The sequence below is a fragment of the Mirounga leonina genome, unplaced genomic scaffold, assembly GCF_011800145.1.
Source record: "Mirounga leonina isolate KUSES-001 unplaced genomic scaffold, KU_Mleo_1.0 Mir_93, whole genome shotgun sequence".
NCBI lineage: Eukaryota > Metazoa > Chordata > Mammalia > Carnivora > Phocidae > Mirounga > Mirounga leonina.
This window is the reverse complement of record NW_023270854.1, coordinates 46,680,514-46,705,527: the sequence shown is the minus strand read 5'-3', so window position 1 is coordinate 46,705,527 and position 25,014 is coordinate 46,680,514. Positions and strand designations below refer to the sequence as shown.

Below are 25,014 nucleotides of genomic sequence, written 5' to 3'. Positions count from 1 at the left end.
GTTCATAAATTTGGTCCATATTATCACTTTGTGTTGTGTGCTTTTAAAGTGATGTTTTGTTAATGTTGCCTTTAAAAAGGTACTCTTTTCATGAGATGCCCATTTATATGGAGCCAAGGCCACAACTCCTTAGGGACCCACCATCCTCCACCTTTTTGATACTCTATTTGATACTCTGATACTCTATTTTGTATCATTTGTCAATGCAGGTAATTAACTACAAGTAAAATATAAGTCATAAGTTTCTTACAAATGATAGATTTTATGCACAAATGAAAGATCCCAGGATCTTCTTAAGACTGTGCTCTATAAGACCCTCAGGTGATTCATAGGCACATTAAAGTTGCAGAAGCACTGGACTGGGATGAGTAGGTAGAATCCTTTCCTCAGATGAAGGAGTACGCCACTTCCATATGTCTTTAAAACACCTTGTTCTTCCTCTTCCTTCTCTCAGAGGTATTCTGTTTTGTACCTTGCTGTTCCAGAAAACCATCTATATAGTCCTTTTTTTCATAGTGGCTCTGTGAAAGCATTTTTCTTTTGCATAAGAAATTATTGAAATTTGTTTAGGTTCATTGCATTTTTTTCCAACTTAAACTTAAAATGCCTTGTTTAAGTTAGATACTTAGCATAAGTAACTTAAGTTTTTTTATTGTGGTGAAATCTACATAACATAAAATCTATCATTTTAGCCATTGTAAGTGTATATCTCTGCATAATTAACTTTTATATTATATTCATAATCCATGAACAAATAGAGAATTCTGCCTCTGTTATGGTTTAGTACCTCCAACAGGACCCAAACTTTCCACAGATAATAATTATAGACTATAGACAAAATAAAAAAACAAAAAAACAGGAAGTCCCTTTTCCCCCAACCAATGATCTGAAGGCACTGGGGAGTACATATGAGCAGGAAGGTACTGGAGGGAAGCTGCTGCTTGGCAAAAAGGATCAGTGTAGGGTGAGCTACATATATTTTTGACATTTAGCCAGAGGACAGATCAAAGTTGGTGCCTTGTGGTGTAGCTAAAATTCCTCTAGAAAATCTAGAGTCCTTCTGCCCTGAAGTATAAGAGTGCAGACCTTGGATGGAACAACCACAATTTTTGGAAAGTGACTGGGGAGTCCAGGAAAAAAGAAATCAAGAGAGAAAAGAATCTCTGATTCTGTGTATAGAATCGTCCCAAGTTTCTCACTGACTCCTGAGCCATCTATGCACAGAAAGGCTTTCAGCTAAGAGTAAAATAATTTATTTGAGATTTGAATTAGCACACAAAGAGTTACAGTTTTCAGTTTGGGAAAAGTCAAGTTAATTATGTCACAAAACAAAACAAATTTGATATTCTTTAGAGAAATATTACATAACCCAGAGTCTCTACAACATAATATTTATTATGTCCAGGATACAAGCCAAAATTTTTTGACACTTGAAGAACCAAAAATTGTGACCCATTCTCAGGAAAAAAAATAATCAATAGAGACAATCCTGAAATGATCCAGATGTTGAAATGAGCAGTTAAAGATTTTAGAGCTGCTATTATAACTTTGCTTAAGAATATATATAAAAATATGTTCACAATGAATGAAAAGATAAGAAGTATCAGGAGAGAACTAGAAACTATAAAAGGAACTTAATGAAAATTCTAGAACTAAAACATAGAATATGTTAGATTATGGATGAGGCTAATATCAGAATGGAGATAATAGAAGAAAGATTCAGTAAATTTGAAGATGTATCAATAGAAATTATCCAGTCTTAAGAAAAGAAAGAAAAAAATTAAAAAAAAAATTAATTAACAGAAACTTGCAGACTTGTGGGACAATATCAGATCTAACATACATGTAATTGGAGTCCCAGAAGAGAGGAGAGAGAATGTAGCAAAAAAGGAAGAAAAGGAAGAAAGAGAGGAGGAGGAGCAGGAGAAGAAGAAGCAGAAGCAGCATCAGCAGTGGTGATGGTAGCAAGGAATGGCAAGAGATTTCTCAAATTTTTCAGTAGATTAGGATTCAAGAAACTTAGTGACTCCCAAGCCAGATATATACAAGGAAAACCACTCCTGGGCCTAGCAGAGTCAAACTGCTGAAAACCAAAGAAAAAGTAAAAATCTTGAAAGTAGAGAAAAACAACACATAACAATGACTGTGAAGTTCTTATTAGAAATGTGGAGGCCACAAGACAGTGGAAAATACCTTAAATGTGCTAACCAAAAAAAGAAGGAACTGTTAACCAAGATTTCTATATTTAGCAAAAATGTCCTTCAACAAGAAAAGCAAAAGGGCAAATATTTCTGATAAAATAAAACTGAAAGAATTTGTTACTTGAGGGATTAGCACTATCAGAAATGGTAAAGGGAATTCTTCAGGTTATAGAGAAATGATACCAGATGGAAACTCAGATCTTCAGCAATATAGCCTAAGGATAGTATATTAAGATGAGTAAGGTTTATCCCAGGAAAGCACGGTTGATTGAACATTCAAAAATCAATCTGCAGGCTGAGGAAAATGGTGGTGTAGGAGGACCCTAGCCTCACCTCAACCCACGGATATAACTAGAGAACACTCACAACAGTGTAAATAACTCAGAAAACAATCTGAAGACTGGCAGAATAAACTCCACAACTCAGTGTAGAGAAGAGGTCACACTTTTGTCAAAAGGGTAGGAAGGGCAGAGATAGGGAGCTAAATGGACTCACAGGACTATCGGTTGGGGGAGGGGCATAGGGACACCTGAATCCCCTTTAACGTTTGGCTTTGAAAACCAGAGGGGCTGGATTTCATGAGTTCTTACAATCAGCAGGGCTTAAAGCCTGGAATTTAAAAAAAATCAGTAGGCTCTGTTCTGGGAGTGCCAAGGGCAATAGGAAACCGAATCCCTGCCCTTAAAGAGACAGCACAACAAACATCTGTGGAGGTACAGCAGAGAAACAGCAGTTTGAAAGGAGCCTGGGGCACATGGGAGGGAGAGTGATTTACTCATCTCAGAGCCTGTCCAGTAGGCTGACAGAAATCACTGGGGAACTCCTCCATGAACAAAGAAATTGGCAGATGCCATTTTTCTCCCTTGCCCCCCAGTGTAAACACATGGGCACCAGAGGGACTGGCTACCTAACTTGCTAGCACTGCTGCCCCACCCCCATTCGCTGTGCTTCCACCAATCCACCCCTCTGGATAGCCCACCTCAGTCTGGCCTGGCAGGGCCCCTCTTGCACCAGATGGGGATGCAAGGTTTGCTGGCACCACCACCTGGCTGCCACACCCACCCTGTACTGTGCTTCCAAGGATCCACCCCTTTGGATGGTGCCTCAGTTCCAGCGTTGCTGGGCCCCTCCTGTAGAAGACAGGGGGGCACAAAGCTTACTGGCACTATAACCCCCACACCCCCAACCCCACACTTGACTTGCATGGAGCCAGATGGGCTGCTTTAGTCCTCAGGCTGCAGGGTCCCTCTCAGGGCATGCAAAGCTTGCTAACACTGTCCCCACACTGTGCTTTGGGGGATCCGCCACCTCCAATATGCTTTTGTCCAGAGCCCATACAGGATGGTGCTGTAGGCTTGGCAGTATGCAAGCAGCCCTTACAATGGCCAGCACCACTCCAAAGTGACTCTTGCCCTGGAGAGGGGGAAAGATAACTACACATGCCAGGCAGATGGAGGCCCCAAGAGTTGGCTGAGGGCAGACATCTGCTCTGACTGCAGGCCCTGCCCACCAACGAAAGCTTCTCAGGGGACAACACAGGGAAAGCACCCTGCAGTTTGGTGCTACTGCATCTCTGGCAAATGCCTAGTCTGACTAAACTCAAGGTCAGGGTGGCCCCAGACTGACCCCCTAACCCACTAGGATGAAGCACTGCCCAAAAAAGCAAAGAGAGCCACTGCAGATGCCTGGGCTGAAGGAAAAAGCAACTCAGCCACAATAGTAGGGTGCATGCTTCGCACATAGGAGATATTCATGAAGTGCCAGGTTCAGGTGAAAGGGGGACACTGCATTGCAGGGCACTATAGAACCTCTTCCTCATAAGGCCATTAATTCAAGTGCAGGAGAAGTAGCTGACTTTCCTAACACACAGAAATAGACAGAGCTCGACAAAATGAAGAGACAGAGAAATATGTCCTAAATGAAAGAACAGGACAAAACCATAGGAAGAGACCTAAGCAAAATGGATGTAAGTAATATGGTGGATGGAGAATTTAAAGCAATGATCATGAAGATGCTCACAGGACTTGAGAAAAGAGTGGAGGACATTAGTGAGACCCTAAAGAAAGAGATGGAAGAAATAAAAAAGGACCAATCAGAGATGAAGAACATAATAAATAAAATTAAAAATACACTACATGGAACAAATAGCAGGCTAGAGGAAGCAGAGGAATGAATTAATGACCTGGAAGACAGAGTAATGGAAATTAATCAAGCTGAGCAAATGAGAAAAACAAGAATTATGCAAAACGAGAATAGACTTGGGGCGCCTGGGTAGCTCAGTTGTTGGGCGTCTGCCTTCAGCTCAGGTCATGATCCCAGAGTCCTGGGATTGAGCCCTGCATCGGGCTCCCTGCTCAGCAGGAAGCCTGCTTCTCCCTCTCCCACTCCCCCTGCTTGTGTTCCCTCTCTCACTGTGTCTCCCTCTGTCAAATGAATAAATAAAAATCTTAAAAAAAAAACAAAAACAGCCAGAATAGACTTAGGGAACTCAGTGACTCCATCAGGCATAATAACATTTGCATTATAGGGATCCCAGAAGAAGAGATAGAAAAGAGGGCATAAAATTTATCTGAAGAAACAATAGCTGAAAACTTACCAAATCTGGGGAAGGAAACAGATATCCAGATCCAAGAGACACAGAGATCCCCCAACAAAATCAACCCAAGGAGGTCCACGTCAAGACACATAGTAATTAAACTGGAAAAAAAATAGTGATAAAGAGAGAATTTTAAAAGCAGCAAGAGAAAAGAAGACAGTTACATACAAGAGAAATCCCATAAGGCTATCAGTGAATTTTTCGGCAGAAACCTTGCAGGCCAGAAGAAAGTGGCATGATATATTCAAAGTGCTGAAAGAGATAAATCTGCAGCCCTCAAGGCTATCATTCAGAATAGAAGGAAAGATAGTTTCTCAGGCAAACAAAAACTAAAGGAGTTCATAACTTACAAGAAATATTGAAGAAGGCTATTTGAGTAGAAAGGAAAGACCATAAATTAGAATATGAAAAATAAGTATATTTTTAAAAATCAGTCAAGGGATTCACAAAATAAAAGGATGTAAAATATGGTTCCATATATCTAAAATGTGAAGTGTGGGAGAGGAGTAAAGAATGGGTTCAAATTTAAGGACCATCAACTTCATGTAGACTACTATATACAAACCTAATGGTGGGACACCTGGGTGGCTCAGTCGTTAAGCGTCTGCCTTCAGTTCAGGTCATGGTCCAAGGGTCCTGGGATTGAGCCCCGCATTGGGCTCCCTGCTCAGCTGGAAGCCTGCTTCTCCCTCTCTCACTCCCCCTGCTTGTGTTCCTGCTCTCTCTATCTCTCTCTCTCTCAAATAAATAAAATCTTAAAAAAAACCCTAATGGTAATGACAAATTAAAAACCAGTAATAGATGTGCAAAGAATAAAGAGAAAGGAATTTAGGTAGGTCACTAAAGAAAGTCAGCAAACCATGAAAGAGAGCAAGAGAAAAAAGGATCAGAGAAAAACTGTAGAAATAACCACAAAACAAGTAACAAAATGGCAACAAATATATACCTATCAGTAATTACTTTGCATATAAATGGACTAATGATCCAATCAAAAGACATAGGGTGACAGAGTGGATAAAAAAACAGGACCCATCTATATGCTGCCTACATAAGACTCATTTCAGATCAAAGACACCTGCAGATTGAAAGTGAGGAGTCGGAGAAACATTTATCATGCAAATAGATGTCAAAAGAAAGCCTGGGAGCAATACTTATATCAGACAAAATAGTCTTAAAGAAATAGACTATAACAAGAGACAAAGAAGGCCACTATATAATAATAAAGGGACAATCCAATAAGAAGGTATACTAATTATAAATATTTATGCACCCAACATGGGAGCACTCAAATACATAAAACAGGTAATAACAAACATTAAGAAACTAATTGATAATAATACAATAATAGTAGGGGAGACTTTACCACCCTACTTACCTCAGTGGACAGATCATCCAAACAGAAAATCAACAAGGAATGACATACTGGATCAAATTGATTTAACAGATATATTCAGAACATTCCATCTTAAAATGGCAGAATATACAATCTTTTCGAGTGCATGTGGAGCAGTCTCTAGATAGATCACATGGTAGGCCACAAAACAAGTCTCAACAAATTAAAAAAGACTGAAGTCATGCCATACATCTTTTCTGACCACAACACTATGAAACTAGAAATCAAAAGTCTGGAAAGAGCACAAATACATAGAAGTTAAATAATATGCTACTAAACAATGAATGGGTCAACTAAGAAATCAAAGAATAAATAAAAATTATGTAGAAACAAATGAAAATGAAAACACAAAGGTCCAAAATCTTTGGGATGCAGCAAAAGCTGTCCTAAGAGGGAGGCCTACTTTAAGAAGCAAGAAAAATTTCAAATAAACAACTTAACCTTATACTGAATGGAACTAGAAAAAGAACAAACAAAACCCAAAACCAGAAGAAGGAATGAAATAATAAAGATTGAAGAACTAAATGATATAGAAACTAAAACAAACAAAGAAAACAAATAGAACAGATCAATGAGACCAGGAACTGGTTCTTTGAAAAAAATCAAAATTGATAAACCTCTATCCAGACTCATCAAAAAAAAAAAAAAAAAGAAAGAAAGAAAGAAAGAAAAAAAGAAAAAGGACTCACATAAACAAAATTACAAATGAGAGAGGAGAAATAACAACCAACACCACAGAATTTATCTTTAACAAATGATGTTGGGAAAACTGGATGGCTACATGCAAAAGAATGAAAGTGGACACTTACACACCATACACAAAAATAGACTCAAAGTGGATTAAAAACCTAAATGTGAGACCTGAAACCAATAAAAACCCTAGAAGAGAGCACAGGTAGCAATTTATTTGATGTTGACTATAGCAACAACTTGTGTGTGTGTGTGTGTGAGAGAGAGAGAGCAATACAAGTGGGGGGAGAAGCAGAGGGAGAGGGAGAGAGAATCTTAAGCAGGCTCCATGCTGGGCATGGAGCCTGACGTGGAGCTTGATCTCATGACCCCAAGGTCACAACCTGAACTGAAATCAAGAGTCAGATGTTTAACCAACTGAGGCACCCAGGTGCCCCTGGTAGCAATATTTTTATAGATGTGTCTCCTGAGGCAAGGGAAATAAAGGCAAAAATAAAGTATTCAGAGTATATGAAAATAAAAAGCTTCTGCACAGCAAAGGAAATAATCAACAAAACTAAAAACAGCCTGCAGAATGGGAGAAGGTATTTGCAAATGACATACCTGATAAAGGGTTAGTATCCAAAACACATCAACACCCAAAAAGCAAGTAAAACAATTGAAAAATGTGCAGAAGACATGAACAGACATTTCAGACCTGCGGATGGCCAATAGACACATGAAAACATGCTCAGTATCACTCATCATCAGGGAAATGCAAATCAAAAGTACAATGAGATACTACCTCACACCTGTCAGAATGGCTAAAATAAAAAAACACAAGAAACAAGTGTTGGTGAAGATGTGGAAAAAAAGGAACTCTCTTACATGGTTGGTGGGAATGCAAACTGGTGCAGCTACTGTGGAAGACAGTATGGAGGTTCCTCAAAAAGTTAAAAATGGAACTACCCTACAATCCAGTAATCTCACTACTGGGTATTCACCCCCCCAAAATACAAAAACACTAATTCAAAGAGATACATGACCCTGGTGTTTATAGCAGCATTACAATAGGCAAATTAAGGATAAGGAAGATGTGGTATATATACACAATGGAATATTACTCAGCCATCAAAAAGAATGAAATCTTGCCATTTGCAATGAGGTGAATGGAACTAGAGGGTATTAAGCTAAGCGAAATAAGTCAGTCAGAGAAAGACAAGTATCATATGATTTCACTCGTGGAATTTAAGAAACAAAACAAATGAGTAAAGAAGAAGAAAAGAGAGAGAGAGACAAACCAGGAAACAGACTCTTAACTATAGAGAACAAACTGATAGTTAACAGAAGTGACGTGAGTGGGGAGATGGGTACAATAGGGGATGGGGATTAAGGAGGGCACACGTTGTGATGAGCACTGGGTGATGTACGGAATCGCTGAATCACTATGTTGTACACCTGAAACTAATATAACATTATATGTTAACTATACTGGAAATAAAATAAAAACTTAATAAATTAAAAAATCAATCTGCATAATTAATCATATTAACAGAATAAAAGAGAAGGATCATGTGAAATACCATCAGACAAAACCAATTCCCATTTTACAATAAAAGCTCTTAGCAAACTAGAAATAGAAGTGAAACTGTGCAATCTGATAAATGGCATTTATGAAAAACATGCAACTAACAAAATATTAGTCGTGAAATAGTAAACTATTTCCTTCTAAAGATTAGGAATAAGGTAAGGATGCTTGCTTTTCACCAATTCTATTAAACAGTGCCCTGGAGGTCCTAACCATTGCATGCCTTAATCAAAAAGAAATAAAAGGCATTACTATTGGAAAGAAAAAATAGTACTGCCTGTATTTGCAGATGACATAACTATTTATGTAAAAAATCTTAGACAATATACAAAACAACTACTAGAACTAATAAGTGAATTTAGTAAGGTTGTGGGATACAGGATGATATATAAGAATTAATTGTATTTTTATATTCTAGCAGCAATCAATAGGAAAATGGAATAAAAACACAATTTAAAATCATGTCAGGGGCGCCTGGGTGGCTCAGTTGGTTAAGCGTCTGCCTTTGGCTCAGGTCATGATCCCAGGGTCCTGGGCTTGAGCCCCACATCGGGCTCCCTGCTCAGTGGGGAGTCTGCTTCTCCCTCTCTCTCTGCCTGCCCGTTGCCCTTGCTTGTGCTCTCTCTCTCTCTGTGTCAAATAAATAAATAAAATCTTAAAAAAAAATAAAATCATGTCAACAGCATAAAATGCTTAGGAATATATTTAACAAAAGGCAGGCAAGACTTTTATACTAAAGCTAAAAAAACACTGCTGAGAGAAATTTAGAAAAACTTAAATAAATGGAAAGTTGTAACATATTCTCGATATTAAGATATCAATTCTCCCCGGGGCGCCTGGGTGGCTCAGTTGGTTAAGCAACTGCCTTCGGCTCAGGTCATGATCCTGGAGTTCCAGGATCGAGCCCCGCATCAGGCTCCCTGCTCAGCGGGGAGTCTGCTTCTCCCTCTGACCCTCCCCCCTCTCATGTGCTCTCTCTCTCTCTCAAATAAATAAAATCTTAAAAAAAAAAAAAGATATCAATTCTCCCCAAATTATGATCTAAGTCTTGAGCTTACTCCCTAGCTGTTGTTCTTGATGTGTTGGTTGTCCTATTTCCAAATTGTCTCCTCCACATACGTATACCTCATAAAACTAAGAGATGGCACCAAGAACTGCACATGCAGCCACATTCCCTCCTGAACCAAATCCCCACAATATGACAGAAGAGATGGTAAACAAGCAAAATAGCCTCTCCTTCCGGAACCTACAATAGCATGAAAAGTAAGAAAAAGTGTCACCAACAGACCAGGAATTTCAGGAGATTCCAGAAAGATACAAAATAGAAACACATCCATGCAGGAGAACATAGCTACAAACAGATGGAATGGTTTGGAAGTACTCCAAGAAACAACAGAAGAATTAACTGTGGGGCTGCATCCAAATCTATGAAACCTTATTGGAGTTTATAAAAGAAGACCTATACGGAGAGGCATCATGTGTTTCCAGACTCAATATATAAATATACCATTTCTTCAAAACCAACCTATAAATTAAGTGCAATTGTTATCAGAATTCCTATAGGATTTTTTTAATGAAAATTGACAGAGTGATTCTAAAGTTCTTATCAATAAAAGAATATGAGAGGATAGACAAAAGACGAAGTTATGAGGGAAATTTATCTCCCAAGATAGCAAAACGTTCTCTAATAGAGAATCTAGAAACACATTCATGTAGATGTTTAAATCTGGTTTACAGTAAAATGGGCGTTTCTAGTGGAAGAGAAAGAGGATGTTACATAAATGATGTTGGGACAATTGGCTCTTCATTTGAGAAAAAAATGTAACCTATCCTATGTCATATATAGAGGGATCTGGGGAGTCTTAACTAGGAAGGGAAGAGGGGGTTGCTGCCATAGCAGAGTCAGTTGGCTTGGTGAGCTGCAAGGTGATGCTTCAAGATGAAGTTTGAATGTGCTGGTAGAGGACACATGCCCTATGGCAAGGTATGTCCATCAGAAACCCGGCTGTTCAGGCTGCTATCCCAGATGTACCATAGCATAGTGGCTTAAACAATAAACAGTTACCTCTCACAGTTTTGGAGGCTGGGAAGTCTAAGATCAAGGTGCTGGCAGATCCAGTATCTGGTAAGAGCCCACTTTCTGGTTTGCAAATGACTGCCTTCTCATTGTATCCTCACGTGGTGGAGAGAGATCATCTCTCTTCTTTTAAGGGCACCAGTCCCATCATCAGAGCTCCACCCTTGTGTTCTGATTATCTCCCAAAGGCTTCATCTTCAAATACCATCATAAAAAGGAGATTAGGCTTCAGCATATGCATTTTGGGGAGGGGGGACACCATCATTCAGTCCATGGTACCAGCTAACCTGGCCGTCTCCCACCTTTTCTAAGGAGTGCCGGTAATGGCAGAATGAGAAATATCCACCAGCAGCTCTGGGCTGTGCCTGGAGATGCTCAGGTGGCCAATCAGAGAGCCCGTAAGAGAGCCAGGTCATTATCCTGCAGGGCAAGCAGTTGTCAAAGATGGCCACATTCTCATATGTTATTGATTTTATTTTTATTTCTTTTTTTTTTTTTAAAGATTTTTATTTATTTATTTGAGAGGGACAGAATGAGAGAGAGCGAGTACATGAGATGGGGGAGGGTCAGAGGGAGAAGCAGACTCCCCGCCGAGCAGGGAGCCCGATGCGGGACTCGATCCAGGGACTCCAGGATCATGACCTGAGCCGAAGGCAGTCGCTTAACCAACTGAGCCACCCAGGCGCCCTTATTTTTATTTCTTGAGTTTACTATTTTAAGTATTGGTTTTGGGGTTCAATGTGAAGTTTAAATTAGGGTGACCAGTTCCCTAGGATGTGGTATTGGAGTAAAGACCCAAAAGAAGCCAGAGAATGAGTCAGGCGTCTGTGTGGGGGAGGGCATTCCAGGCAGAGGGGATGGCAGGGCAAAGGCCCTGAGGAGAAAGGGGGCCAAGTGGCTGGAGAGGAGAGAGCAGGGATAGACAGTTTGGAGAGGTCACAGAGGCCAGATCATGTTGGCCTTTGGAAGAAAAATCAGGTAGGGGGCTTCCTGGGAGAGTGTGGCCAATGAGTAGCCTAATAGTCCCCATGTGCTTGAGGTTCACAGAAATGGAAGCCCGCAACGGTGTTGTAGATGTGGTCAAGGAATTGAGAGGAAAAGGGAGAGATGGAAAAGCATCTTGGAAAAGCATCTTGGAAAAGTTATGCTTGGAGGAATTAAGTTGTCAATGATCAGAGCCTGGGGTTTTTAGGTGAGCCTTCTGTAGAAAGCCTCTCTAGGTGGTACCAAAGGAAGGGGTAAGTGGGGTGGGGGTAGGCTTATTTCCTGCATAGATTCCATCAGCACCCACCTCACTCCTTCGTTTGAGGTTTTCTCATCTTGTGTGAAGTGTCAGGCAAATGCAAATTCAGGTACCCGTTCCTCCCAGTGAGGTTGCTTCTCCAGCAGCCCCTATATAGAAATACGGAGCCACCACTGTCCTCGGGCTCCATCTGGCCTTGGTCCAGCCATGGCGATAGTATCCATGGGTAAAGTGGTGTGTCGTTGCCCTCAGGGGAAGGTGAGGGTCCTAGAGAATAATCAAGATTTGGAGGCAAACTACAGGCACTATCCCATCCGCAGTGATTTGTGGCTCTCTTTTGGTCACTTGTTGCTGTTCTTTGCGTCTTAAAAATATAAGTTCTCGGTGGCAGGTGCTTTATTAACCAAAATTTGTGGTAGAAGGGAGAGGTGGGGCCGCCCACTTCAGAAAAATTTACCTTCTTCAATGGGGAAAAATTGGGAGCCAAGGTCAACCTGATGTCCTGTCTGTTATGAGTCACAGTGGCAAGCAATAGAGTTGAGTGGTTAATTGGCACTTGATCGAAGAGAGGTGGACTACAGCTGTTCCTTATTTGCCCAAATGTTTATGCATGCGAATGTTAAGTCAGAGAAGTGGCCAGTGCGGTTTTAGACCTCAATGTTAAAGTGAATTCAGATTTTAGCCCACAGGACAAGGAGTGGTAATAAATAAAAATCTGTAATTAATAAAACCATCTAAAATGGGGGAGAGGGGGCGCCTGGGTGGCTCAGTTGGTTAAGCGACGACCTTCGGCTCAGGTCATGATCCTGGAGTCCCGGGATCAAGTCCCGCATCGGGCTCCCTGCTCGGCAGGGAGTCTGCTTCTCCCTCTGACCCTCCTCCCTCTCATGCTCTCTGTCTCTCATTCTCTCTGTCTCAAATAAATAAATAAAATCTTTAAAAAAAAAATGGGGGAGAGGATTCAGAAAAGGGTCTTTGTTCTCCACTCTGATTCTATGCAGACTCCTTTTGGATCAAAGTGTGTTATAGTTGTGTTTTCCTTTTAACTTCCTATTGCCTTCCTTTGCATTGAGAGAACACTGGCCTTCTAATTGTTTCCAAGTTAAAGAGCAAGAGAGGCAGACTTGAGTTAGGTCCATGGTGTGCAGTTCTTGGAAACTGATGATGCACGTCAGGCAATTTGATTTGTGACAATTACAAGGATTAACCATGAAATAAAAAAACCTGCCTACTATTGTACTTTAAAGTGAGCTCTGCACATGAGACTCGCACCTACATTTCCCATTCACGTAACAGAAGTGTTGGGAATGGTTTCAGGACTAAAGCACAAATAAAATCTTTGTGTGCGATCTCTTCCAAAATCGGGGAGGATAAAAATACACACATGGCCCTTTATTCCCTGGGTTAAACCTAAGGATGATTTGTTATCCACTCACTCCTTCTGATTGAAACTAGGAAGCATAGTGCTCTTGAATTTTTTCTCACTGAAATGTCAGGTGCTTCATGGAGCAGATTCTGGGGTAGAAGGGAAAACCTGGGCTGTCTAGTTCATGGAACTGACCCTCATTTCCTCTTTCAATGGGGAAAAAAAAATCCAGAGCCACCTGTAAGCCAGTGCCCTGTGGTAAATCTTGGAGACTCAAGGTCAACGCTTAGTTTTTTGACTTTGAAATGGTTTCACTGGATGAATAGCACAAAGTATGGACTCTTCTTTCTAAGTTTCTTTCATTTCTTTCTAGCATAACACAGCTGGTATAAACTGTGAAAACTGTGCCAACGGTTTCTACCGCCCTTATGGTGTTCCAGTTGATGCCCCTCACGGCTGCATCCGTAAGTTTCATTTTTGACTTGGAATGTCTTGGACTGTCTATACTATAGTGTTTCAGGGTGCTCATTGGGCTAAACTCCGATGGGCTAGTCGTTTCCTTCCTTCCCTCTTTCTTCACATTGTTGATTCTGCTCCAAATGTGATAGTGAAAAAGTTTGAAATAATGTGAGAATTATCAAAATGTGACAGGGACACAAAGTGAGCAAATGCTGTTGGAAAAAGTGTGCTGATAGGCTTGCTCGACGCAGGGATGCCACCGACCTTCAATTCATAAAAAAACCCCGTAATATCTGCAAAGCACATGAAGAAAATAAAACGAGGTGTGCCTGCATATTCCCTAAGATGTAATGACATGCTGTCAGAGGCAACTGGGGAACACTAAGCTTTGGGCTTGTCACACACCAGTCATCTAACAAATGATAGTTCCTCTGTTTTCTGTCGTTTTGACATGTTTCTATGATCTCCAATAATTTCAAATTTTTGTCTGCATTAGCATCCGGACAACATAGTAATGATTTCACAAGGATTCACAAGGATTTAATAATGGTCATGATATCTAAAACAGTTGTGATTTATTGGGCACTTGCTATATGCAAGGCATTGTGAAGTAATTTCACCGATGTGTGATTATCACAACCAACTTAGGACACTGTATTATTATTTTCATTTTTAGATATGGGGAAACCAAAGGCTCTGAGTAGTTCACTATGTTGGCCCAGCTGCCAAAACCACTAACTGATAGCTCCAGGATCCAGGTCCTGTCTGTCTGATGGCTCTGTGCCATACCGCATCCATGATAGAGCAGAATGCCACCGGGTTTTCCCTGGGGAATTATCAGTCACAGGTCAGACTATGGACTTTGCCTTACCTGTGTCATCTGTTTTATGCCCTCTGGCTGTCACCGTTGGAAACAGTTCAGGCCTGAAGTTGGCCGCTGTGCCCACTGTCCCCCCAGATTCACTCATCATATCATTAACATTGGAGGGCATCAAAGCCCAAAGAATGTGTGAACTCTGATTTGCCTCTCTGTTGGGCATTCATCCTTGTTCAAGGAGTGTTCCTGTTTTCCCTCCCTCTCCCACATCATCTCACAAGGTATGTCCATCACTTTTCTTGGGCCCACGAAGAACAGGCCTTAGCAAAGGAGACCAGGACATGGTGAATGCATCATGAATCCCTTCCCCGGAATCACTGTTCTCGGTGATTCTCGGCTCTCCATCACTGTCCTAGGTTCTTTCTTCATCACTGAAGTGGTCTCGCAGTCTTGTAAAGATGTTACAGACATAGCATAGAGAATCCACAGGATGCATCAGTCCTAAGCAAGTTAAGCAAAGGACACCAGAAGAAGCTAGCCTGGGGTGATGCTTGCTGCCCACAGCTTCCCCAGCTTCCCAGTTCCTCACAGGGCATGTACTTTGCTGTGTTCTGACAGTATTTTTGCTGTCCAAGGTCAGGACTTGCCAGGTCAGGGGAAGCTCCCAAGGGAGGGGTTACCAAGCCTCTTGTATCCCAAGTATGTCTGTCTGGAATGCAAACCTAACAGTTGTGTTGGTTGCAAAACTGCCTTCAGTAAGTCCTGTCACTGGAATCTAACATTTGGGTTATGGGCACAATCTTGCTGTGCTGTCCACATGTTATATATCAATGTCTACACATCCTGCACTCATGACCACATCGCACCTAGGTAATGATGACCACCACGTGGACATTCACAGTTGGCTTGTGGCCCGGGGGAGGGGGAGCGGGGGGCTGTGCCCAACAGACCTACCAGGGGCTGCAGCACGGCCCCCGCCCCCCCCCCCAGTCCCTCTGATTGGAGTCTGTGCACACCTTGCTTCCGATGCATGAGCCGGACAGTGCTCAGTGTAATAAACGGTATTCTCGATAACTCAGTGTGGATGCCTTTTAAAGCTTATCTCTGAGGGTCCCTGGGGTTTGGTCGATGCAAACGATTAAGCAGGTATGAAGTGGAAAGCAGGTTGTGCCCTTTCAAGAATAACCAGGGGCCAACAGGAAAGTAGTACACACTGCGTGAGAGGTGCTGGGGACAGGGCCGCCTTCCTGAGCACACTGACGGCTGCGCCTCTCCTAGCTTGTCGCTGTAACCCCGAGCACGCGGAAGCCTGTGAGCCGGGCTCAGGCCGCTGCACCTGCAAGCCGAATTTCCGCGGAGACGACTGTGAGAAGTGTGCAGTTGGATACTATCACTTCCCCTTTTGCCTGCGTAAGTAGCCCGGGCAGGTGGAGAGGCGTCCGTCCTGGCACGTAGCCGGTGCATTCACACCCGAGGGCACGGCGGGCAGGGTGGAGGCGCCACAGACACGGGGCCACATAGGCTGTATTCCCAGGAAAGGGTTTGCAGAAGTTCAGAGCGTAACATTTATATGGCTACATTTTATAGTCTTGTTTGTGCCCGATGATTAGGTTGGGTTGTACCATAGGGACTGCCATCCCAGGAGGTCAGAGAACAGTGATCTGTGTGTGTGATTTCTCTTCACAAAAGAACTTGGAAGAAGTGTCAAGGGTGCCAGATGTCCGTGTGCACACACATAGTGTGTGTCAGTGTTTTGGGTGTCTGGGGGATGTGTTGCCCCTTGCCCACTGTGCCATCGGCCAGGTTACCATGGGCCCCCACCTCCCCTACTGCAGTGATCGGAGGGAATGTCTCAGCATCTCAGAGAGAGAAAATAGGTATCTGGTAGAAGCACCACAGAACATGAAACAGGAGAGTCTGAAATCAGCCCTGCAAATTGTAACAAGAGCCATGGTTCTGTTTGTTCCGCTAAAGTGTAAAAACTGCACTTTTGTGTTAGGACAAAGAAACACTGTCTCAACCCCCTCTCCCCCCTTGCTGAATTGGTTCTTGCATTCCCAGCTTTGTGGGGCAGGGAAAGCATCGTGCGTTGTAGGGACATGGGGGCAGGACACATGTGAATGGGGTGATTTTATGTCCTGGCTCATACCTGCTGTCCCAGGGGAATCATTAAACTAGCTCCCACTTTCACCATCCAGTAGCCTAGTTTGGAGGATGAATTACATGATCACCTTATATTTAAAGAAACTAATTTTTTAAGCAGCAGTATTCAGTTAACACTGAATTGAAGCTCAATCCACTTAGACTCTGTAACTATTAGTTACAGGCTAAGCAGAAACTGCACTTGCTTTTTTAGTGACAAAAAGAAACCTGAAACAATTTTATGGCATAAACCAAATTTTATGGGGGAAAAAAAAAACTTGAAAAAAAATTTTTAAAAACTGTTCTCAATTTTACATAAAAAAAACCAATAAAGATGCTAAAGAAACCAAGCTTGTCCCTGCTTAGCCTGAGACATAGCTATTGTGAGCACAAAATATCCATTTCTGTTCATTTAACAGACAAATCAGAATGTCTGACCACTCTGGTTTCAGTTGCATGTTCAATATAGCAGTATTGTCTTTCTCTAAATTAGGCTCCACATGCTACTTTTCACGAAGTTAGAAGGGCTTCTTTCTAGTTCATGTGATTTAATATTTTACTTTACCGTCTCTTTAATCTTTCTCTGTATTTTTTTAAAAACGATTTTTCTAGGAATTCCCATTTTCCCTATTTCTACTCCGAGTCCAGAAGATCCAGTAGCTGGAGATATAAAAGGCAAGTACCCTCTCTTTTGGTTTAACTTCAATGGAAATGTGCTCCATATTATTTTTCTACTTCCTATGCGTGCTACTATGCCCAAGTTCAAGTATTCCTTAGTGGAGCCTGGCGGGCACCTTGCAGGTATCGTTCTCTATGCCAGTCTGTCTTGTGCATGATGCTCCCTGATTAAGGAGACTAAACAGAGTTTGAAGTGTATGTCACTTGCTTGCTCAGAAACTTCCAGTGGCAGTCAGTTGCCTACTGTCTTGTTTGGGGTCTACATACAGAGACCCTGAGAAAGGATTTGAGCCCAAGCAGTCAATTCTGGAGGTGATCCCAGGAGACATCAGTAAGGGGGTGAGTCAGGGAGTGAAGGGATCCGGTATGAAGAGGCATTAGCAAGCAAGGTCCTCATAGCACCTGGAGCTCCATCCCTCTAGGCAACTCTAGGAGAACGTAGAACTCGCTCGGCATTATCCCAGCTGACGGGGTAACTTCAGTTACCTGCCACTGACGGAGGGCTGCGTCTGGGGCTTGGTGCGCTGGGAGGCTGAGGAGCTCCTGCAGCCGGGCAAAGGTGTGCAGGGAGCAGCCTTTGGGGTAGAGAGGTGAGTGCTGAGAGGGTGTGGGTGCTACACATGCCTCATCACTCATTCTGCACGTGTTTTAGGATCACCTGGTACGTGTCCAGCACCATTCTGGCTGCTGGGGACTTGTCAGCGAACAGAACAGAGCAAAGTCCCCCGCTCTCCTATAGCTTATATTCCAGTGGAGGGACTCATACAATAACAAAAATAATATACAAACCACTAAAAAATGAAATCTCTAATATGTTAGATTATGATATGCAGGGTTGTGTCCTGCACAAGGGTGCTACTTTTAAGGGGCAGGGGAGCCTTTCACATCGTAGATATAAACTAACCCATACGAGGAATATTCTAGGTCTTGAGGTTTGATTCTGGAGCTGGGGGCGGTGTTCTAGGTAAGCCCACAATAGCACACGCAGGGACACACGCACTCAGGAAGGCACACTGCTCCAACATCCAGGCACAGCACACGCGCACAGCCCATGACTGTGCCCCATCTGGACCGTGTTGACCTCACCCACTGAGCTTGCTTCTCACCCCCTCCGGGGCGCCCATAGCCTGACGGTCACATGACGGGGGAAGGGAGTGAGTACCAGGGGTGTGTGAGCACGCCTGCCCCTCCTCCTGGTGTGTCCAGGGTGTGGGTGGGCAGAGAAGGGGCACTTGGGACCAGGCAAGAAGATGGTCTCTAGAGAGCTCTTTTCCACAGAAGACTTCCATTTCTTTGCAACAACATAGCAGCTCAAGGGATGTGCTACCGGCAGCCTGGCCATGAGTGCTGTGCAGAATGTAAGTCTGGGAGAGAGGGGGGGAGTGTGAGGTTTGCAGATTTCAATAGGGTCGTCAGGGGGGCCTCATTGAGGAGATAAGCAAGGACCTGAGGGCGTGAGGGGTGAGCTCTGCAGGTGTCTGGGGACAAGCATCCAGAGCCAGGAAAGAGCCAGTGTGAAGTCTTCGGGACGCATGCTGGGGTGTTCACTGAACAAACGGGAGACCGGGCTGTGAAAGCGGAGTGAGCACAGGCAAGAGAGGTAAAGGGAAGTGCCGGGGACCAGATGGCAGGGCCCTGTCAGCCGCTGCAAAGACATAACCTTCTATTCTAAATGAGAGAAGAGCCAAGGACCGTTTGCCCAGAGAAATGATGTTGCATACGAAACTCTGTGGCTACTGTGTTGAAAACCAGCCGTAGGAGGAGAAAAGAGGAAGCAGGGAGATGCCCTGGAAAGCTATTGCGATCATCTGTGAGGGAGAGGTGATGGTGGCTCGGACCCAGGAGGTGTCGGTGGAGGCGACACGAAGAGGACAGATTGTGGGTATAATCTGAAGCTAGAACCAACAAGGCCTGCCAGGGGGTGGCTGGCCTAGAAGTGGTTTATGAGAGAGAGAGAGAGGCCACTGCGGTGACTCCGAGGCTCCTGGATGGAGCAAACAGGAGGAAGAGGTGCCATTTGTTGAGGCGGGAAAGGCTGCAGAAGACAAGGCGAAGTGCGGGGCTGGGGGAGGGACAGGCCGACGCGGTGATGGGAACTTAGGGACCCTCTCTTCTGGCTGTTCCTTTTTTCTCTCTGTGAAATAAGTATCAAGGTCAGGGCAGGAGGTGAGGTTGGGGAGGAAGCTGTGGGGTTGAAGAGATAGAAGGTATGAAAGAGTCATCCTGGGATGTGGGGGAGAGAATGGGCTTGGGGAATGTCGTAGGATTTGGGGGCAGCACAGAGGGCTCACCTGCGCACAGCCAGCTCCTCTGGCCAAACCACGGTGCTCTGTGTCGTTATGCGGAGTTACTGTCGTAAGCCTTCACCAGACACTTGGTCCCTGAGGACAGCAGCTATGCTTCTAATTCCCGCAGTATCTACCCTGCCCGTAGCGGGTGGTATCCTGACCATAGTGGCTGTCTGCAAATGTTTCCTTAATGTTTCTTCATTGACTAGAGTGGAACTCAGCTTTTGAGCCTTGATTACACCACACATCTTGGGTTTTCTTCCACAAGAATGTCTTAGATCTCCCATTTACTGTTTCCAGTAATCCTTTTGTTATTCAATTCCTTTTTCTCCCCAAGTAGACTGGCGGTGACTTTCCGGGGCGGAATTCAAATTCAATTCTAATTGAATCTAATTGAATTTGAAGGGATGTTCAGACATCTGTTACAAAATACAAGGGAAGTCTTAGAACACCACCTCAGGGAAAAGAAGTTTCAAGGAATGCAGTAAGATCTGTTTGGGAATTTGAATGCACACATATCACTTCAATTTGGTCTTTTGTTATTGCATTTTAAAAACACACACTTTGGGGCCTGATTCCCAGCAGTGAACATTAGAAGCTCAAACATCTTGGGGCACCTAGGTGGCTCAGTTGGTTGAATATCTGACTCTTGGTTTCAGCTCATGTCGTGATCTCAGGGTCCTGAGATCGAGCCCCACCTTGGGCTCCCTGCTCAGCGGGGAGAAGCAGGCACGGAGCACGGAGCCCAACATGGGGCTTGAGATCACGACCTGAGCTGAAGACAGATACTTAACCGACTGAGCCACCCAGGCACCCCAAGTACAGTGGTTCTTAAACAGGGCTGTGTTTTAGAATCCCTTGCTTTTACAAAGTAGAAATTCCTCTGTAGCACCCCAGATTAGTTTTCCAGAATGAAGTCCAGGCTTGTATTTTGAACAAGTTTTCCAGATGATTCTGATATATGTCTCTTGTTAAGAACCACTGCTCTCGTTACTGGAAATCCCATTTAGGGGTTGACAAACCGTTTCCCCCAAATGGTCAGATGATAAATTTTTGGATTTGTAGGTGAAGTTGCAAATACTCAACGTTGCTGTAATACCAGGAAAGCAACCGTAGACAGCATGTACATGAAAGATCTAGGCTGTGTCCCGGTAAAATTTTATTTACTAAAACAGGATGGATTTGGTTCTCAGACCATACTTTACAGATTGTGAGATTATATCAGAATTTCAGGGTTTAGGATTCTGTACCCAGGCAATGTATTTTATCAGGAGATTCCAAAGTGCAGCCAAGATTGAGAACCACATTACTGGAAAACCCATATGCTCAGTTCCAGACAGGATGACTTGAAGCAAAAGAACAGAGCAGTTTTGCAGATCAGAATGTTTTCAGGTTGTTTTCATTATATTTCATGACCTTGGATATCACTGAGGTTTTCTGGGTCCAAGGGATCATTTATATCCACTTAAGATTTATTTCTAGGAAGTCAGTGTATCATGGACACATCTTCAAGGGCTCCCTTTGAAAACGACAGTGTATGCAAAACATACACTCTAGGCACACGTTTATGCCTCCAAGTTCAAACAAACAGTAGGGACCAGCCAAACAGCAGCTGCAGAAACTTGACCTAGGAGATCGAGGCGATCTGGGGATGATTATGTAAAGCCGCTCATGGGGCCTGAAGACATGGGTGCCCAGGAGGTTTCTTGACAAATATCATGAAAAGGGTTTGAGTCCCCCTCCAGTCACTTTATAATTAGCTACTTGCCTTTGCCAGAGCTTTGAGGTCAGTGTGGTTGGGGCTGGAGGACATGCTCACCATGGGAACTCAGAGGTGGGGGCCACAGCTGCTAGGACATGCTTTCCTGGCTATGTCCTTCCCCGGGGCCAGGCATGTCATCTGCTTGGCAGGTGGGCCAGTCGCTGTTGTCACAGAGACGGGTCAGATAAGGCTTAAAGACGGACAGGAAAATCCTGGTATCTCTGTTGGAGGCTCTGTGTGGATGCCTATACAATAGAATTCAAGGAGTGGTGTTTACTAAAAAGAATTGAACGTATTCAAGAGTATATTGAGTGTGTTTTTCATTCATTAAACGTTCTCTACGTGCCTCCTCTGTGTTAGGCACACTCCCTGCTCCCTGGAAGCTCCTTCCTGGGGAAGACACAGGCAGGTAAACTGTTAAAACAGCAGGAGCTAACACTATGCCTGGGCGAGAGCACAAAGCTGGGGAAGCCAGCAGGAGGGGTGTCCTTACAGAATGAAGGGAGGGAGGGAGGCAGGCAGGAAGGAGGAGGGTGGGAGCTGTGGGAGAGCTTCCCCAGAGCGGGAGACGGCGCTGAGTCGTGGGGTGTGACGGAGTTAGCCAGGCAGAGGGACAGCTGAGAGAAGGCATGGGGACAGGAGTGGGATGGCAGGTAGGTCACTGGGGCTGTCAGGGGTAGGGGGGAGAAGTTCAGGAAGAGGAGAGGATTAGGGAAAGACGAGAGCTGGCAGCCAGGCTCGGCTGTGTGGGTTGAAGGGCGCAGCTGCACCCCATCTGCAGGGGCGCCATGTCCATGGAGGACACCGAAGATTTGTATCTTTATGGTGACCATTGTATGGCAAGTGTCAGAAAAGCATCTTGAGAAGGGATGCTTTTCCTAGGCTTACGATGTCACACATGTCAAAGACGTTGCGTTGTGTCCTGAAGGCATTGTGCTACCTTTGAGGAATTTAAACTGGAAAATGGTATGAGAAGGTTGGTGTTTTAGAAAGATCACTCTTGACACTGGTATGGAGAATGGATTGGAAGGGGCAAGATAGGAAGCAGTCAGCCTGGTTAGGAGGCTCTCAAAATAATCTAGACAAACGAGGATGAGGCCCTGAACAAAGGCTCTAGAACTCTGGAAGCAGGGGAAGATTCCAGAGACTTTCCTGAGCTATAATCACTGTGACCTGATGGTGAGGTATGGGGAAGTGAGGGTCAGGGAGCCGTGAGGGGGGCCTCCAGGTTTCTGACTCTGTGTGGGATGATTTGCTAGGTGAGGAAGAAGAAATGTTGAAAAGTGAATTTCAGAAACAACTTAAAAAAATGCATAGGTACTAGATGCTTTCTTTTCTGTTTATAGGTGGTTGTAAACCAGGATTCTTTGGGCCTTGAAGCCAATGTAAAGTTCAAGTATCTTATTGAATTCCAATGCTTGGTTTTAATGCCCAGACTGTAACTGACAGTCAAATTTTCTCTTTCCTGTGGACTCACACGGTTGTCTCAGGGTTCCTGGAAAGTGAGAATGGAAACCGCAAAACCTGTTGTGATCTGGGCTCAGAAGTCACACCAGAGCACTTTCACTTGCTTCTATGGGTCAAAGCACAAGTCATGAGGCCATTAAGTGATTTCAGTAATTAAAGTGTTGTGAAAGGGGCGCTTGGGTGGCCCCACACTTAACTGTGTGTCTGTTAAGCGTCCAACTCTTGGTTTCAGCTCAGGTCATGATCTCAGGGTCCTGGGATGGAGCCCCATGCTGGGCTCTGCACAGAGCGTGGAGTCTGCTTGAGATTCTCTCCCCCCCTCTACCTCTGCCTCCACTCATGCTCTCTCTCTCTCTCAAAAAAAAAAAAAAAAAAAAAAAGTGTTGTGAAAGACTAGCACAGCTAAGATAGAGAAGAGGAGAAGGAAAGAGGGAGCCTGCTCATGCAGATGGGCTGGGGAAGGTGTTCCTAGGAGTTGACTCTGAACTAAGACCTAAGGGACGAGAAAGAACCAGGAGAGGGCATTACAGGCCGAGGGAACAGCCAGAGCAAAGGTACTGAGGCAGGGAAGTGGTGTTTGGAGGGATAGGAAGCAGCCTGGCTGCAGGAAGACCTTGTGCCTGGAGGGTTAAGCAAGACAACCCAAGCGTAGCCCCCTGAAAGCCACGGCTGGCACATAGTAGGCCTGAATTTATGTAATTTTCTTTTCTTCTAAAAAATGGTGGTAGGTAGAAATATGTTAATTTGGTAAAATATGTTAATGGTCGTGAGATCGGAATCTATTAAATTGAAGTTTTACTGCATAAGGCTCTGATTTGGAAAAAAAAGCAAAGTATTTCCCCAGGGGTAGATGTTGAAAGATTGTAGCTGCTTTGCAAACGAGTGCCCACCCTAGATGTTTCTTAATGGCATCCCAGACCTTTCCTTCAAGTTTGTTTATTTCCCTTTAACGTGTAGTGTTCTCGGTCAAGGATGTCTAGAAGCCACAGATGACTCCTTATATCTATGTTTCCATGACAGACACCCGAGGGAAGGCAGGAACTGAGAAAGGAGGGAGACCGGAGGCCCCCTTCTGAGAGTCCTTTCTCCTTGCAGGGTGTGACTGTGACTTGGAAGGCGTTCTCCCCCAAATATGTGATGCCTACGGAAGGTGCCTTTGCCGCCCTGGGGTCGAGGGCCCGTGGTGTGATGCCTGCCGCTTGGGTTTCTACTCATTCCCTGTTTGCCAAGGTAAGGGGGCAGCACACAGCACAGTGATGGTCCGTCCCTCGAGGTCAGTTTCCTCTTGAGGAAATGTGGAGGCACTTGCTGGCACAGCTGTGTGGCCTGAAGGTTAGCCAGTGAGCCCCTGGCTTATATATGCGTGTTATAGGTGACTGTCCCCCTACCTGGGCCATGTCACCTCCCTTCTTTTGTCTTTCCCACCCTACCCCTCCTCCTCCCCGGTGGTAAGCACATGGGCTCTGGAGCTTCCCCGGGTGGGAATCCTGACTCTGGAAAGGACGTGGTAGCTGAACGGTGTTTAGGAGCCTGCCGGGCAGATGAGGAGAGGAGGCGGGATTCCAGGGAGAGAGACCAGCAAGCATGAAACCACTAACTTCTCCCCACTACTTGTTCTGTGTCCTGGTAAGAATCACCGAAGGAGATGGAGGGTGGGAAGAGGAGGTGTCTGACCCAGTCCCTAGAGCAAAAGAGGAATGTAGTGAGTGTTGGGTGAATGAACGAATGAATGAATGAACTTGTCCAAGTGTTCCTCTGCCTCCCGATCCACTGCCTGCCATTGTTCTTCCCCCAGCAGGGAAAGGGAGGGAAGAGAAGAAGAGAGGATTACCGGTCGGGGCGCAAGGCAGGAACTGAATACCCCTCCAGGTGTTATAAACAGACAGGGACTTGCTCTCGGTCCTTAGGTGCTCAGCTCAGTCGCTAAGGGCTGGAGGGCAGGCTCCAGGCGGGGCTTCCAAGGAGGCTCCCAATAGAAAGGCTGAGCATTAAGCCGGGATTGTGGTAGCACAGCTCCAGGACAGAAGGACTGCAGTCCTGCTGCCTCCACAGCCATCGCTTGGTCCCGGGCAGCTAGATGGGGCTCAGCTGCGGAAATGCTCAGTAAGTGCGGAAGGCAGCCTTCTCTTCACTTCCACCTTTCTAATCTTATTCGAGTACTAATTATTTGCAAAACCAAGTTGGCATCCAGACATCCAGAACCCAGCTCCAGGAGAATCTGGAAAGTGCTGTTTGGAGCTTGCCAGCACCTGAGCACAGTTGGAGGCT

The 25,014-nt window shown here is 44.3% G+C and overlaps 1 protein-coding gene across 1 annotated transcript in view; it reads left to right on the top strand.

The window, feature by feature from the left end:
• Window positions 1-25,014, top strand: part of LAMA3 (laminin subunit alpha 3) — a 268,035-nt gene that overhangs the window by 80,733 nt on the left and 162,288 nt on the right. The window contains exons 9-12 of the mRNA XM_034996262.1: window positions 13,507-13,597; window positions 15,688-15,819; window positions 17,164-17,226; window positions 23,842-23,976. Of these exons, the coding sequence (XP_034852153.1) occupies window positions 13,507-13,597; window positions 15,688-15,819; window positions 17,164-17,226; window positions 23,842-23,976 (421 nt within the window). The remainder of the gene's footprint in view (window positions 1-13,506; window positions 13,598-15,687; window positions 15,820-17,163; window positions 17,227-23,841; window positions 23,977-25,014) is intronic.